We start from the raw sequence: 17,890 nt of genomic DNA, 5'->3' as shown, positions 1-17,890 counted from the left end.
TTACAATATTGTCATGATATAATTTTTTTTACTATTTTGTCTAAATAAATGAAAAAATTATGCAATTTGCTTAATATTGCATTTAACAGTGTTATTAAATTATTGTTGTTTTTAAATGTTAACTTTAAGGGAGCCTTAGATTATGGCAAAGGTAATCTAAATATAAAAATTGGTGAAATAAGCATGAAGAATTAACTATCCAATATCAATGATACCGCTAAAGGAAAAATAATTAAATACATAAATAAATAATAATTGTCAACATTAACATATATACGCATATAATAATTTTTATTTCATTGTCTTGTTAAATGCTGTCAAAAAAGATTTTTTTGCTTTGTATTTCACTTGGCGTGGTTAAGTCACATTACTGTCGACCTACAGATTCCTGCAATTATTACTGACGTATTGTTTATTCTCTGGCGCTGTAGGATTTTTTCTGGTATGTTTTCCTAAGATACTGCATTGCTTGAAATGTTTTGTTTATTTATTTATTTATATTTGCTAAAGCAATTTATTGTTATTATATTATTATTGTGGACCATATATACTTTTTACTGTGCAGTCAGCAGTATTGTAGTATTCAGTTCTGATCTGTTTATTCTTTTCCATGTTCTATCCAGTTTGAAGCTCGTGATGATTCAGTTTGTGGGTTTTTGTACTTTCTTTTCACCTCCCCACAAGTTGTTATAAATGCTCCTTCGGGAGTGAACACACACTCGCACACCCATGGCCATTAGTTCATCTCTCTATTTGAACAGGCTCTCTGAAGTATAACACCTCAGCATTGAGAACGAACTCTTCAGAAGCTCTGCCATTGGCTGGTTTAACTTTGTGTCATCACTGCTAGCCCCGCCCACTCTATAATTAGAGCAGGGTGACGATGTGTCCTACCCGATGTGCTCATGAGCAGGTCTGGAGGAGCTGATGGGATTGAGGGATTAGCAGCTGTCAGCTGTGCAGAATGAATGAACAGAACAGTGAAATGTGTCCTCCACTGTAGAGTGACTCCACCACAATCCACAGACCAATAAAACATGAGTCAGTGCATTATTCAGTTCTCTGTCAGGGTGTGTGGAATCACTAGAAAACTATACGCGAGCTGTTATTGTTGGGAATTGTATTTAAGACATGTCAGATGACTGTTGTTGTGGTCTTTGAAATCTCAGAGTTGGTGCAAAAACGTTGAGTTGTGTTTTGTTGGAAATAATAGTCATTGGTCTTCATATTCATAATGCAATTACATCTTTCAGTTTTATTTAAGTTGTCAATCAGTGGTCCAATGTAGGGTGAATAGGGGTCATCTGAGACATTGGGTGATGTGGAATGTGGAATGACTAGCTCTGATATGTATATTTTTAACGCTTTCTTTTTTATTTAGGAAATTAATACTTTTATTAGACAAGGACACATTAAATTGATCAATAATGAGAGTAAAGACTTCTGTAATAATAAGGAAGATTTATATATAAAATAAATGCTGTTCTTTTGAACTTTCTATTTATCAAAGGATCCTGAAAAAATTTATTATGCTTTCCAGAAAAATATTAAGCAGATGTTTTTAACATTGATAAATGTTTCTTGAAAACCTAATCAGCCTATTAGAATTATTTCTGAAGGATCGTGTGACACTGAAGACTGGAGTAATGATGCTGAAAATTCAGCTTTACATCACAAGAATAAATACAGTTTCAAATATATTCAAATAGAAACCAGTTCTTCAAAATTGTAATAATATTTCATAATATTACCGTTTTTGCAGTATTTGTTTGGTCAAATAAATGCAGTCTTGGTCAGCATAAGAGACTTCTTTCTTCAAATACATTAAAATATCATTAGCAAATCAAAACATCAGGATATTCTAGTTGGGTTGTAATGTGAGGTGATGGCGTGAGAAGTCAAAAGTTACCCTAATTCACCCTGCATTTGAACGAATCACTTACAGAATCTCAGGACGTTGTCATTAGATCATTAGATCTATTTCACACCTCCACAGGAACGAAAGGTCTTTTGGGGTTCTGAAAGGGTGAGTGCCAGCAGGATGCAAGCCATCTGATCTGCTAACTCAACTTAGATGTCTCTCTGCACCTTGCGTTACCCAACATATTCATGTACTGCAAAATAATCACAAAAAAAACATGTCTTTCAAAGTCATATACATACTATATTCCTAGTTGAAGTGTTGAGTACTTGCGGTTCATGAAAATTAGAATCAACAGAATTTTCTTGGGCAAAAAACTAGCCTATTTAATTTAAAGGGGTCATATGATGCGATTTAATTTTTTCCTTTCTCTTTGGAGTGTTACAAGCTCTTGGTGCCTAAAGAAGATCTGTAAATTTGCAAAGACTAAAGTCTCAAATCCAAAGAGATATTCTTTATAGAAGTTAAGAGTCAGCCACACCTACCTGAAACGGCTCGTTTGAACACGCCCCCACATATCTACCTCACTATGTGGGAAGATTTGCATAACGCCGCCCAAATGTTCACGCAAAGAAAGAAGGCGTAACTTTTATTCTCACTGTAGTATTGTTGCCACTGCCGCCATGTCGTGAAGGCGCTGTGTGTTTCGTTGTGAAAGCGAAGCTACTTTGTTTGGCCTTTCCAAAGAGGACGATATCCACTTCGTCATGCCTGGAGCTGATCTGTGATCACAAATGCAGACAGAGTTTTATGTTTACGCGGCGCGATGCAATGCAACGCAACGCGTAAAAAGACAGTATAAGTCATTATAATCAGTAATTATGTCCCCACTGGATGCAACAAATGCCTCGTTTGTAATGGGTTTTAATGTTTTTGTGTCGTCGCTCCGGCCGGACACGGCATCAACAGAATGTGAGGGGCGTAACATTTCCGACTCACGCTTGAGGTATTCGGCCAATCACAACGCACTGGATAGCTGGCCAATCACAGCACACCTCGCTTTTTCAGACCGATGAGCTTTGTAAAAATTGACACGTTTCAAAAAGGCGGGGCATAGAGGAGAAACAATAATGTACAGTATGTGGAAAATAATGTGTTTTTTTTACTTTAAACCGCATAAACACATTTCATTACACCAAATACACCAAATAATGTTCTTTTTAGCAGCATCATATGACCCCTTTAAAAAAAAGAGTGTAATTAGTTACATCCTTGTCCAAATGAAATCTGAGTGATATCTGACAGATTCAGTACTTAAACTCCAGCCATTGTTCCATGTTCTTGCTGCTTTTCCTTCTACAAACAAGCTTGTGAGCATTGTCATGTCATTTAACATGTACATCTGGAAAAAGTTTAATATTATTTATGTATATTTTTTTATTACTTTTATGGTGTAGTATGCCACAGGTTTCTGAATAACATTTCAAAATCAGAAACAACTGAATACACACAGTCATTCACTGAGTGAAATCTTTTCACTCTCAGCACCAGGTGAACCGAGACAAGTTTGATTATTACATCACCCTTTAACAATAAAGCTCCGCCCTCTCAATCTCCAGCAGCGACCTTGCCTGGTCTCCCAGGAAACATGCTTTGGTGCCAGGCCATGCGGACCCGGGTTTTGTTGCTCCGTCTCTCTCTCTCTCTCTCTCTCTCTCTCTCTCTCTCTCTCTCTCTCTTTCTGAAAGATCCCACTGTGCTGAAAATGTTCCGTTGCTGCTATAATTCGCTGCGGAACAGTGTGTGGTTTCTGTGGTGAAGGAATTTAATTAAATTCTTGTCATTTTGTTCTTAAACTTATTAGTTACTTAAGCTCACATTTGATCATGCTCTTTACAACATTAAGACATCTTAAAAGCTACGTATTTGATCTCAGCGGCTTTTTACATCCCCTGCCACACTTGATATGAAGTGCTGATTGTAAAGCCCTAGGGTTTCAGATGTGAACATGTTGTGAAGGATATAAAGAGAGCTATTAAAAGTCCAAATTTGGAATCATATAAATAAAAAATAAAGTCTTGTCAGGACTGTCACTGACTGTTGGTTTGACATCTGTCTGATTTGTAACATTCTTCATTGGGATAAAAGTGTCTGCTAAATGAATAAATGTCTGTCTGGAGGACACATGTGTTTACATCACTTCCTGTTTTTGTTTTTCAGTGGGAATGTTCATGGTTTTTCCTCCTCTGCTGTTCGTTTCTCCTTCTCCTCGTCTGGTCCTACTTCTGGTTGGAGGCTCGTAATGACTACAATGAGTTCAACTGGTGAGTTCAGCCTGATGTTTGGAGGAACCTGCTGTTTTAGCAATGACATCAGCTGGTCATTAACTGAACCCCGCTGTGTGTCCTCACCACGAAGCTGACAGCAAGCCATGTTTGCACATTTCATTGCTAGAGCATGTTTTATGAGTTTTCTAGTTTTATTGCAAGGATTACTCTTAGTTATATTCGCAAACATGGATTGCTTAACAAATTTCTGAATTAATTTTACACACTAAGGGCCAGTTTTACTAAACCGGACTAATTAGCGATAGAACGCAATTCCAAAACCGTGCCGATGAGCGTGGAAATTTCTGCGGGTGATTTACTAACAACGCGCAAATTAAAGAACACAGACGCAACATCTCATTTACATATCGACCAACGCAAGGTACCAAGCGCAGCGCAAATTACCGTAATCACAAATAAAGAATAAAGGCACAAAACGTTGAAAAGAGCCAGAGGCCAAAAAAAGTAGGGTTGCAAGAAGTTTTGATAGACCTGGTATTGTGTGACTCCTAGTTGAGGGTTCCAAGTCGTCTTTTATTTCCTGAAGCAAATTAAAAATAACATGGCTTGGCAAACGATATGTTCAGATAATGTGTTAATCTGGCATTCCAAATAAATTAATTGTGTGTTTATGCGGTTTAAGGTTAAAAAACACATTATTTACCACATACTGTACATTATTGTTTCTCCTCTATGCCCCGCCTTTCTGAAATGCGTTGATTTTTACAAAGCTCATCGGTCTGAAAAGCGAGGTGTGCTCTGATTGGCCAGCTATCCAGTGCGTTGTGATTGGCCGAATACCTCAAGCGTGTGACGGAAATGTTACGCCCCTCACCATACTGTGATGCCCTGTCCGGCCGGAGCGACGAGACAAAAACATTAAAACCCATTATAAACTAGGCATTTGTTGCATCCAGTGGGGACATAATTATGGATTATAATGACTTATACTGTCTTTTTACGCGTTGCATAGCATCGCGCCGCGTAAACATAAAACCATGTCTGCATTTGTGATCTAAGAAATTACAAACTACAAATGCTACTCTACACTGCTCAAAACCCGCGTTTGAATCGTCAGTGGCAAATTCTTTAAATATAAAAAACGTACTTACAGTCTGTGAGTCAGAACAACCGGCGTTGTAGTCTACTCTACCAGGATCAGGAAACAGTCCTCCATAAAATGCGCTGCACACATCTGAATATTTGGGTTGAAGTGTTCTGGAACAGTGTTGTAAATACAACTTAACCACTGATTTCTAGTCGTGTCCTCTTTTGGAAGGCCAAACAAAGTAGTTTCGCTTTCACAACGAAACAGCGTCACACACCGCGGCCTTGAGTGAGCGGAGGCCGGCTTGAGTGAGCAGAGGCGGCAGGCTTGAGAAAGGCACGGCCAGCGGATTCGACGAAGGAGCGTCCAGCGGGCTTGCGGCAACCACATGTGACGACCCCGGGCTGAACTCTGCTTCGTCCACGGTGAAAGCCGATCTGGCGATCCACAGTGCAAAGTTGATGTATTTCCTCAGCGACCAGCACGGATCAGCTGTAGGCATGACGAAGCGGATATCGTCCTCTTTTGGAAGACCAAACAAAGTAGTTTTGCTTTCACAAAGAAACACAGCGCCTTCACGACATGGCGGAGGTGGCAACAACAATACTACAGCGAGAATAAAAGTTACGCCTTCTTTCTTTGCGTGAACATTTGGGCGGCGTTATGCAAATCTTCCCACATCGTGACATAGACATGTGGGGGCGTGTTAGAACGAGACGTTTTAGGTAGGTGTGACTGACTCTTAACTTTTATAAAGAATATCTCTTTGGATTTGAGACTTTAGTCTTTGCAACTTTACAGATCTTCTTTATGCACCAAGAGCTTGTAACACTCCAAAGAGAAAGAAAAAATTGAAATCGCATCATATGACCCATTTAAAATAGAGGAGGCACACTAATTGTATTGGTCTGGGATCGCTGCCAATTATTATTATTATTTGCTAACCACTTTAAAATAGCTTTTTGGTTGCTTTTAGTCAGAAAACGTAAAGAAAACGACACGCATACAGCAAGATAATATAATTTCACTTACCTGGCCTATCACTTGAAGCAAACATTCATCCCTTCTTAAAAGTCTGTGTTAAAAGAGAGCTGCCTGTTGTGCTATTCAATTAAGCTGACTGCTGTAGCCTATATCCAGCTTAGGCGTGTTTTCCCTTTTTTTAAATTTGTATATATACTGTTTGAATGACAGCTTGGTAAATCTGTTGGCATTCAAATATTCAATATCGCTACTCGTATGGTACATTATCAGCGCAGCGGCAGACGTTCAAACTAATATCATGTAATTTACATCTCTATGATGATTGGTTGATATCAGAAGGGAGGCTAGCCTCCCTTGCAAGGTTTCTTTTCTCAACACTCCTCAGTGCTGAAAGTGAACATTCAATGGTGATTGGCTAATTTGTTTTTACCAATGGAGGCACGAGAGCCTCCCCCTTCCCTTCTCTATCACGTAGCAATTGTAATTACATCAGCAGATTCGGCACATTCCCGATAGAAAAGCGGCGCTTTCCAACTTCATTAACATGTTATGGTATTACAGCTGTGAAATTACAAACAAAAAATACACATTCTGAGACATGAACTGAAATGAATTGTGAATTTTATTAACATTAAATCGTCCTCCTCCCATTTTCACCTCAAAATTATGGGCAAGCTGTGCCTCCCCTGCCTCCCCCGACGAGCCACTACTGCCTACAAATGCATATTCAATAAGGTCATGCGCAAATATAACTGTGTCCATGCCTTTTCAGTGCTAATTCGTCACTGTGCGTCTTTAGTAAATCCTGACAATACTATTTTAATGCCAAAAGACAGTTTGCGCTGGCGCAAGTTGTTAGTAAAACTGGCCCTAAGTGTTGGAAAGCCTCATGTATGTAAAGCATGCTTTGTTTTTTTTATCCCTGCTGGTATGAGAGCTGAGGGTTTTGTTTCTCTGGCAGGTTGTTATATAATCGTTCGGCCATTTGGAAGGATGGCACAGTCCCCATTCTCGCCACAACACTCACAGGATTCACTTACACTGCATTTTTAATGGTGAGCGCTCTTCACACGTGCACATGTGGCATAGAGAAAGTGAGCTGCCTTTAAACTTTTTATGGCCTTTTAATTGTCGCATTCACATGGTGAAGCCATGACTGACTGCTTGTTGGTTCAAAACATCACCATTGTAGCCTTAATAATTGTGCACACACATATTTTTTAATATAATAATATTTTTTATCATAATTGATGTTATTGTTATATAGAAAATACAACACAATATCTTTAGAAAAGTTCATTTTTTTTATTACTTTTATATTTATGTATTATTTTTAATTATTATTTTATTTATAATTTGCTGTTGTATTTTTATTTCTTTTTTCAGATTCTTGCACTTTGTCACATTGCACTGGGACAGCAGCTTAATTTGTTCTGGATCCATAAGGTGAGACCAGGTTGGAAATCTGTTTAAGCCTAGAACTAGACTGAAGTTCTGAATGTATATTAAAACAAGTTTTATTTCCTACAGATTGTAGTTCTGGCCATTCTGCTCTCCACCATAACAGGAGTGGTGTCCATTGATGATTTCTGGCAGGACGAATGGGACATTGTCATCATTTCTCTGCAGGTTGGAGCAACCTCATCAGCATATTACTGTCCAGTGTCTTGAGAAATTTTTTGACAAGTAATTCAATGAATTGTATGTTTTTGCTGTTGTAGTTCACAGGGCCGTTCCTACACATCGGAGCTTTAGCTGCGGTCACAGCATTAGGGTGGGTCATCGCCAATCAGGTGGTGCGCATGGAAAGATCAAGTGAGTTGAAGGTCATGTGAGGGGAAAAGACAGACTGGGTCAAAGATAAGACGGCCCCTACACTTTGACAACATGTAATTGTAAAATATATGTGCACTACCCTTCAGTAAGTTTTTGCTTGTTTGTTTGTTTTTGAAAGAAAGGAATACTTTTATTCAGTGAGGATGTATTCAGTTTATCAAATGTGTGACAAATGCTATTCTTTTGAACTTTGTATTAATAAAAAAAATTTTTTTTTTTAAATTCTGTTTCCACAAAAATATTAAGTGCACAACTGTTATCAACATTGATAATAATAAGAAATGTTTCTTGAGTGGCAAATCAGCATATTAGAATGATTTCTGAAGGATCACGTGACATAAATCACATCCTAAAATATATATTAAAATAGAAAACAGTTCTTTTAAATGGTAATAATATTTCACAATATTAGTGTTTTTACTTTATTTTTGAACAAATAGATGCAGCCTAGGTGTGCAAAAAAAGATTGTTGATCCAAACCTTTTAAACAGTGGTGACGGTTTTTGAAATTTTTTTTTTTTGCATATGTTTGTGTGTTTATCCAGGGCTTCAATTTGTGACGCTGGTGATTTATGTGAGCATCCTCCTGGTTCTGTATCTGGTTCCCCTCTTCATCTCTTCTCCCTGCATCATGGACCGGTCCAAGCTCGGTCCTCGTCCTGCTGTCATTGGCCGTCGTGGAGCTCCAATGGTGAGTTTCATAATCCTGTTTTTTCAGGCCAGATGTTTGGCATCCAGGTTTCTCTCTGAAGTTTAGCAACAGTTAGAAAGCGCTGGAAGGATCGTGTGTCCCTGCTGTAGAGAGCCACACTTACACTCTTTCTAAACATTAAGTTGATTGTACAATGAAGATTTAACCGGTTTGTTTGACTTCCTCGAAGGAGTGTTAAGATAGTAACTCCCATTACACTCTTCCTCTCTCTCTCAGCTCGCTCCAGAACACACCATTATGTCCTTCAGTAAAGCACTGCAACAGAAGGTCACTGCCCTGGAAGCAGATGTTACCATCAGGTATTATTACTTTATGAAACATACCTCTCATACCTGAATGAATCATAATCTGTTCTATTTTATTTGATTTATTTTTAATTTGTGGTATTTATCTGGTTTATTTATTTATTTATTTTATCATACCTCTTTGAATTAATAGTAATTTATTTTATATTTTATTTTATTTTGTTTTATCGTATCTTTTTGAATGTGAGGAAAGAATGGCAGCAGCTCTAATTTGCTCGCAGTAACCTGACTCCAATGTGATTGGATGTTTTGTTTTTTTGCTTTAGTCTGGATGGAGTGCCCTTTTTGATGAGGGACCGCACACTACGCAGGACCACCAATGTGGGCAAACTGTTTCCAGCCCGTCAGGACCACGACGCCTCGTTCTTTAACTGGACAGAGATTCGCAGTCTCAATGCTGGACTTTGGTTCCTCAGGGTATTAAAATTTGATTCCTTCCTTATTTCTTTTGTCCATCTTCACAGTTAATAAAGATTTTGAGGTTGTTTGTCCCTCAGGATGACCCGTACTGGACGGTGCAGTACATGTCTGAAAAGGATCACAACCGCACGGCCAATCAGACGGTGTGTAGCCTCACGGAGCTGCTGCGTCTGGCTGCTAGAACAAACCGCTCCGTGATCTTCAGCCTGCGGCGACCTCCACCTCAACACCCCCGACACCAGCTCTGGGTCAGTGATGCACTGAAGGTCATTCAGAGATCCAGCATCCTACCAGAACAGGTGAGAGCACAAAACACACACAACATACATTTACACACTTAGCATTTAAAAAAAAAAAATCTATTGTCGTCTAAAGACCATCTTAAACCAACATCTGAACAGTGAAAATTTGTTGAAGTGTTGTCTATCATGCCTTATTCAGTCTAAATCTGAAATATTAAGGAAAAATATTCTTGATAAGCTTCTAACAGTTGAAAAAAACCTTCATGAGCTGCTTTATGTGCCCAACAATTCTAAGAAATTCAGAATTCATCTAAAAATATTTTATATTTATAATATACTTTTTATATATTTTTATATAATTTGTTGAAATGTTGTTTAATGTCTTATTCCAACAAAATCTTAAAAAGATTTTAAGACTTTTATCAACTATTTCATGTGCCAAAAATTCAAAAGCTTTTAAAAATATTTAATATTTAAAAATGTGTGTATTTATTCTTATATATTTAGCGGAAATATGTCCTATTATTCCATCTAAATCTTCTAACTCCATTTTAAATATTGATAAAATATTCCTAATAAATGTATAATATTAGAAAAGGTCTTTCTAAGCTAGTTTATGAGATAACCAATGAATTCATCTAAAATAAAAATGTATGTATTTATTTTTATATGACTTGAAGAAATTAGAAATCTCGTCTAATGTCTTATTCATTCTAAATTTTAAATATTGAGCAATAAATAAATATTTACCAGTTTTATATAATTAGTTGAAATGTTGTCTAATAGTTTTAATATTCAGTAATGTTCAGAAAAATATGAAAAGTGCTTAATTAGCTACTCTGTGTCTGTGTGTGTGTGTGTGTGTGTGTGTGTGTGTGTAGGTGATGTGGACTCCTGACTGGTACAGGAAGAAGGTGCGTGCAGCGGTTCCTCTCCTTCAGCAGACGTCAGATGAGAAACTTCCTGTGGCTGAGCTGAAAGAAAGAGGGATCAGTTCTCTGACCCTGCACTACAGCCAGGCCAGAGCTCAGGATATCAGGTACACACACACACACACACACACACACACATTCAGAAGTCAGCAGACATCTGCCTTTCTCAGTCTGTATTAAATAGCATACTGAAAGCATTTTGCATTGAAATACAACATCATAACCAGCCAGCTATTGCTATTACGGTAAAATCATAGTATATTAAAATGTTAATATGGAGTTATCATATGGCATACAGTTATTTAAAATATGAAAAGGTGAAATGTCAAATTAAAATATTTGATCAATTTTAATAGATGTATTTAGATCATTTATGGGTCTGTTTAATGTTTTGAGAACTCATTTTTATTGTTATTTTTATTACTATGATGCATTTAGAATTATATGTAATATATATTTTAATGTGTGAAGTTTAAATTTATACATGCATGCATACATACATATATTTTATCATCAATTTTATTGTTTCATTTATATGAAAGTAGGCATGAGGTTTTGTTCTGCAATACTTTTACCAAGCAAGCTTCCTCTCTGTGTATGTGTGTGTTGTGAGCAGGCAGTTTTCTGGCAGTAATGTGAGTGTGAACGTGTATCCGGTGAACGAGCCGTGGCTGTATTCGCTCATGTGGTGCAGCGGGGTTCAGTCCGTCTCTTCTGATGCTCCACACATCCTGAAGAAAGTGCCTAATCCTATCTGGATCATGGTACTGATCTCACTCTGGCTGAATCCCAGTTCACACACTCCTATTACGTACGAAAAGTACATACTCTACTGGCCACGCTCAAGTACACACTCAAAAGCAGGCCAGTTTCCCACAGATTTGGAACGCTTGTCATTCATGAAGTCCTACACATTGGCCGGATGTTCATTTGATTATGCTGTCAGCTTTCAAGGAGGATGTAGTGAATCTTGGCCCTGTTTAACACATTTTAACATCCGTTCCACAGAATACTGTAGATTTAAAATCGGCATGCTTTATATGTGTTGCAAGATCAGTTTTGAGAAATAATGTTGCAAATGGTTGCATACATTTGCATCAGAAAAATCTGTAGTGCAAGAGTTTGTGGACAAAATTAGCACCAAAAAGCTTTGGAATACTTCCCTGGAAATAGTACTGAAGGCTGAATATTTAGACACATTAGAGATCTATCTATCTATCTATAGTATATATAATTTTTTATATATTACAATTTTATTTGATTGGGATTCTGCCTGTATTGTTTTCCCCTCATTTGCTTTTTTTAATGTATTTACATTGATATCTAATGGCTAAATGCTGCTTTAACGGTTTGTAGAGTGCAGATGAATATGGCCTGATATGGATCACTTCAGATTTAATCTCTGTGGCGACTGTCATTGGCATCTTCATATTTCAGAAGTAAGTGAATCTCTTTTAGTATGTCCTTCAAGCTGTTTCTTAATACTTGTTAATTCTGGAAGCTTTTTTGCCGTGTCAGTTAATGGCTTTAATTGCACACATTTGCACGAAAGCCTATTTGATTTTCAGAGCAGTCCTTGGCGTTAATGTTAGGTTGTTTTGTAGTTAGCATGCTTGCTATATCTCTGCTGGGCGGCCGGGTGCTTTTCAACTGATGGCTCTGCTCTTTTCTTCTTGGCACTCTCTACTTTCCCTCCATTATCTCTCTGTCCTCTGCTCTTTGCATGTGCCTGTCCTCCGCTGCTCGCTGAAATTGCTCAGCTATCACCTGATCAGGTAATGAGGATGAGTATTTTAGGGACAGAATTCTGACTGTTTTGGTCTTTATTCGTTCAGTTTTTTTTCTGTTTGTGTTTGTTGTTGGTTGTGTTTTGTTCCAGTAATTATCATTCTTGTGTGTTTTTACCTCAGTGTCGCTCTTTTCCTCAATCCTTTTGAACCCTTCTAGCGTTCTCTCTCACTTTCTCATCAAATATCTCAAGATCTAATACTTAGTGGCCAGAACTTTTTGGCACTTTCAGACCCTCAGAAGTGTGTTTTGGTCATTTTTTCCTCAGGTGGAAGATGAGTGGCATGCGCAGCTACAACCCGGAGCAGATCATGCTAAGTGCTGTAGTACGTCGGCCGAGTCGTGACGTCAACCTCATGAAGGAGAAACTGATCTTCTCAGGTGAGACTCCTGAGCACACAGCTGTGTGGAGATAAAGCCTGGTTAATAAAGCCTCAGAGCAAATTAACTCTCTGTGACCTCTGCATATGGCTGTGGTACATCGTCCCCTGGTGGTGATCATAATACACCATCAATATCTGTATTCATATCTGCATATGATAACACTTTACAATAAGATAAAACAGTAGTTAATGCATTAGGTGTCATGAACAAATAAGAAACATTTTTTTGTGATTTTTTTTTTAAATATATATTTTATAATATTATAACAAAATTATTTCCAAAATTCTATATAAATAAATGTGTGTGTGTGTGTGTGTGTATATATATATATATATATAATGAATAATAATTTATGCATTTAGCAGATGCTTTTATCCAAAGCGACTTACAGTGCATTCAGGTTATACATTTTTTACCAGTATGTATATATATATATATATATATATATAAATAATAAATCTATATATAAACATGAGTTTGAGAACAACAACAAAATAACAACATAAATCTATATATATATACATATGACTTAAATGTGAAGGTTTGTCTAATAAAGTAATTTAATTAATTAAATGTGTGTGTCTCCGTGTATAAAAATATATGATAACATGATTTATAAATAAATATATAAATATACCGTAATTCATCTATATATAAATATTGATTCAATGACAACATTTGGCTTGTGCAGAAATAAAAAAAATTTAAATGCATGTGAATAAATATTAATTAAAGATTAAATTAATTAATGTATATGTGCATGTGTGTGTGTGTGTATAGGCCTATATATATATATATATATATATATATACTGTATATATAAAAAAATTAATGCATGTGTGTGTGTGTGTGTATACTTATATGTGGAGGTTTGCCATATAAATATATCAATTTACAAATTACAGAACAACACACACACACACATATATATACACACACATACAGTGTGTGTGTATATATATATATATTTATTTATTTATTTATTTATATATGCGTGTATGTGTGTGTGTTGCTTTCAAACATTTGTATAAGCGTAACAAATATTACTAATATTACGCACAAATATTATTAATATTTCATATCAATATTAGTAATATCTTAAGAGTTTACTGGAGTTATTACAGCTCCAGTGAAACATTATATGATTGAAGCCAACCAAAATGTTTTAAAATAATGTTAAGATGATTCACATACTCAGCTAGTGATTCAGAAATAAGTGCCTGCTAGTGGAGAAATCTGCCCTGTGAAACTCTGGCTAATGAGTTTTGTGCTGGTTTCAGAGATCAGCAACGGTGTGGGGAGCACAGATGAGCTGTCCGTGTACACAGAAAACGGTCTGGACGCTTATGCATGCGATGACATCATGATGCCCGCACGTCATGCAAGCAAACTTTAGTGACGACTTGAATCCATTTTATGGATCGAACATCTCGAGCTCAAAATCATTCATTTAGACTGAGTTGCTTTTTCATCTCCAGTGGATTATTTTGAATGGTTTTCGTTGGTTCATGGACACTCTGGGACTGTATGCCACTGATTCAGTGTTCTGCTTTGATGCCTTACGTACTGATGTATTTTTTCTGCATCGAACCGTATTTAAAATGGAGCTGGCTTATTGTACACTGTAAAGTTTAGAGTCCAATCTGATGAAAGCAGGTAATAAAAGTGTCCTATTATTAATGTTTGTGAAGAACAGACTGAAGATGAATGGATTTAATGTTAAAAGCATGCAGAAATCAAAGGTTCAGAGATGGTTTTTGAACCTCAAGCTAGCCCTTGTAAAGCTTGACTGTAGGCTGATATGATTATTTATTTTTTATTTATTTTATTTTTGTAACGTGATTTGCTTGCTGGTGATTCGTATCTCATTGCACTAGATGAAGATCAGTTTTCATTTACATCGCTGTATCGATGTCTTTTTAAGTGATTTATTTTGTAATGAAATCTCTGAATTGCGTCAAGAGTGTTTTTCATGAGGTGTTCAAATGGGTTTTGAAGGGAATTATTACTGGAAATGAAGCAGTATATCAAGTGAAGTCAGGTAAATTGAGCCACTTTGTGCACAAACTGGCTCAGTTCATCCTGTGCTGCAGTAGACAGGCCTATTTTTTTAGTCTCTCAGAATGGTACTTATGGTAATTCAAAACATCACAGGTTTTTATTGTATATTGTATAGGTAACACATTGGCTATATTTATTCACAAGCAGAACAAATTGATATAAATGGCTCATGGGGTCAGTGAGATTGTAATACTTTTATTCAGCAAGGATGCTTTAAATTGATCAAACTTGACTTTTTATTTAAAAAAACATTTAAATGTATTTGATCTCATCTTTGTTTTGTTTTCAATTTTAATGTCACTAAAGTTATCAGACACTTGAGTGGAAAGGAACTAGACTTTTATCTGAGGGAAAATATTAAGCAGCCCAACTGTTTTAAAATATATAGGAAAATAGATATCAAATATATAATATATAAATATATTACAATAGAAAATAGTTCTTTTAAATTGCAGTAATATTTCACAATATTACAGTTTTTACTGTATTTTTGATTAAATAAATGCAATGTTGGTGAACATAAGCGATGTAAAAACATTTGAATAAATCCTACTGACCCCAAAACTTTGAACGGTAGTGTATAATCATTTTAAAAAGTCTGTAGTTCATGCATATTAAAAAAATCAACTCGATGAATCAAAGTTTAAGTCAATTTTACATATCTGAATGTGCGTTAACTAATGATTAATAAACCATTTTTATATTTGTTAATGTTATTATAAAGTATTACCTGTTATTTTTAAGACCAACATATTTTAGATTATATTTTGCCAAACATTTTTCAACAATTTTGAGTTACATTCTCATCGTTCATGTAAAAGATGGCGTTTTCTTATTGTTTATGGCTGTAGTTAGTAAGTGCTCACACTATATGACAGCACGTTATTACTGAGTGTTACTGATCTCATCACTTTTAGTTTCAGGAAGCCACTGACATAAGCCCCATCTGTACCATCTGTATCGCTATATTAATATGACTGACATATGTAACGAATGAAATTAGTACGATATAAAGATATCTTTTTATTGCATGAAAATAATGCATTTGTAATCTCAATAGTTTGTCATTTTGTCTAGCATCTGCAAGGCAAAGTTTAAACGGTTTACAAGAGCAAAGCATCACCACTTTCACCATATTTACAGTATATTTACATGTCATCTTTCATATCTATAACTACTTCTCACAGTGTCCATGATGTGAGAATCCAGTGTCGTCAGAGACACCTTAATGCAACAGCTCTGAAACACAAAGGCTGCTTTACACAGTCAAAAAGGTTGTGGCCGGCGGCTAACAGTCTTTGCACCAACCAGAGGCAGGCGAGGACGAGATGAACAGCATTATGCAGGGCTGTGGTTATGCTTGGGTTGCAGGTGGGCTGAGAGGGGCCGGCTGGGTCTCTGTGTCCTCTTTACTGTTGTCTGAACAGTCAGATCCGATATAACAGCCCGAGTCTCTGGGACAGACGTTTAGTCCGGCTTTGACTTGTTCAGAGGGAGATTTGGGCTCTTCATCTTTCTCTCCGTGGCTCTGATTATTATCTGTATTAGAAAAAAACCAAGACAGGCGTCATGATAATGTCATCAGATGATTGTGCATGAATATTCATGCAGTACTTGGAAGTATGTTTTCATAACATGCAATGTTTTTCTGTGTATTGCAGCATTTGATGCCATTTGTGACGGATACCCACGCAAACTCACTGCTCAACACACTTCCTGTTGGGTTTTTCATCACACAAAAAACTGGCCTCAATGACATTCATTTTTTCCACTAGCAGTGTTGTTGTTTTTACATCAAGCTACTCAAAGTCTAAAATTATTTTATATAATAATTAATTTAAACATATTACAATATTGTATTCATTTAAATGTGTGTATATATATATATATATATATAATGAAATTTTCACCAGATGTCGGTAACAACCCAAGTAATCCATACATACAAACAAAAAACAAATAAGTTCAGAAATTAAGTTCTGTGTAATAAAGTAGAATGACACAGGGAAAAAGTATTGAACACATGAAGAAAGGGAGGAGCAAAAAGGCATGGAAAGCCAAGACACCAGCAGAAATCTATCAGTAATTGGAAAGCAATCCTGCCCCTTGTCAGTGGAAATAATATTAGCTGGTTCAGTCTCAACTGTTGGCCTATAAAAAGGTGTCTCATTACGGTCGAGTGCATTACTTATTGTTTTCTTTGAAACAATTGTACCTGCTAATTCCAGGTCTTTCTGAAGCTCTCCACAAGTGGTCCTTGGCTCTTAGAAAACTCTTCTGATCATTTTTTTCACTGCTTTGTCAGAAATCTTGCGAGGAGCACCTGGTCGTGGCCGGTTTAAGGTGAAATGATGTTCTTTCCACTTCCGGATTATGGGCCCAACAGTGCTCACTGGAACATTCAGAAGTATAGAAATCCTTCTGTAAACAATGCCATCAGTATGTTTTGCAACAATAAGGTTGTGAAGGTCTTGCGAGAGCGCTTTACTTTTACCCATCATGAAATGTTTCTTGTGTGACACGTTGGTCATGAGACACCTTTTTATAGGCCTACAGTTGAGACTGAACCAGCAAAAATTATTTCCACTAACAAGGGGCAGGACTGCTTTCTAATTACTGATAGATTTCTGCTGGTGTCTTGGCTTTCCATGCCTTTTTGCTCCTCCCTTTCTTCATGTGTTCAATACTTTTTCCCTGTGTCATTCTACTTTATTACACACAGAACTTAAAGGGGTCATATGATGCGATTTAAATTTTTCCTTTCTCTTTGGAGTGTTACAAGCTCTTGGTGCATAAAGAAGATCTGTAAAGATGCAAAGACTAAAGTCTCAAATCCAAAGAGATATTCTTTATAAAAGTTAAGAGTCAACCACGCCTACCTAAACGCCCCCACATGTCTACGTCACGATGTTGGAAAATTTGCATAACGCTGCCCAAATGTTCACTTAAAGAAAGAAGGCGTAACTTTTATTCTCGCTGTAGTATTGTTG

At 36.6% G+C, this 17,890-nt stretch overlaps 2 protein-coding genes across 3 annotated transcripts in view; one reads left to right on the top strand and one right to left on the bottom strand.

Moving 5' to 3' along the window:
* The first annotated feature begins 883 nt into the window (after nucleotides 1-883).
* On the top strand, nucleotides 884-15,272 carry gdpd5a (glycerophosphodiester phosphodiesterase domain containing 5a). Its single transcript, XM_016269619.1, has 16 exons — nucleotides 884-913; nucleotides 4,082-4,185; nucleotides 7,182-7,275; nucleotides 7,607-7,666; nucleotides 7,751-7,849; nucleotides 7,942-8,035; nucleotides 8,602-8,747; nucleotides 8,985-9,067; nucleotides 9,340-9,490; nucleotides 9,571-9,792; nucleotides 10,617-10,774; nucleotides 11,284-11,431; nucleotides 12,024-12,106; nucleotides 12,428-12,442; nucleotides 12,724-12,836; nucleotides 14,120-15,272. The coding sequence occupies exons 1-16, from the start codon at nucleotides 884-886 to the stop codon at nucleotides 14,233-14,235; spliced, it is 1,716 nt and encodes a 571-aa protein (XP_016125105.1). The 3' UTR covers nucleotides 14,236-15,272.
* Nucleotides 15,273-15,591: 319 nt separating this feature from the next.
* Nucleotides 15,592-17,890, bottom strand: part of samsn1b (SAM domain, SH3 domain and nuclear localisation signals 1b) — a 13,808-nt gene continuing 11,509 nt past the window's right edge. Inside the window, exon 16 of one of the 2 annotated variants that reach the window (XM_016269567.1) lies at nucleotides 15,592-16,439. In XM_016269567.1, coding sequence (XP_016125053.1) covers nucleotides 16,255-16,439 — 185 coding nt within the window. In that variant the 3' untranslated portion in view covers nucleotides 15,592-16,254. The remainder of the gene's footprint in view (nucleotides 16,440-17,890) is intronic. The other variant, XM_016269568.1, reaches the window with a different exon arrangement.

The sequence above is a fragment of the Sinocyclocheilus grahami genome, unplaced genomic scaffold (genome assembly GCF_001515645.1).
Source record: "Sinocyclocheilus grahami isolate Dianchi unplaced genomic scaffold, SAMN03320097.WGS_v1.1 scaffold53.1, whole genome shotgun sequence".
Lineage (NCBI taxonomy): Eukaryota > Metazoa > Chordata > Actinopteri > Cypriniformes > Cyprinidae > Sinocyclocheilus > Sinocyclocheilus grahami.
This window is presented reverse-complemented; position numbering and strand designations above follow the sequence as displayed.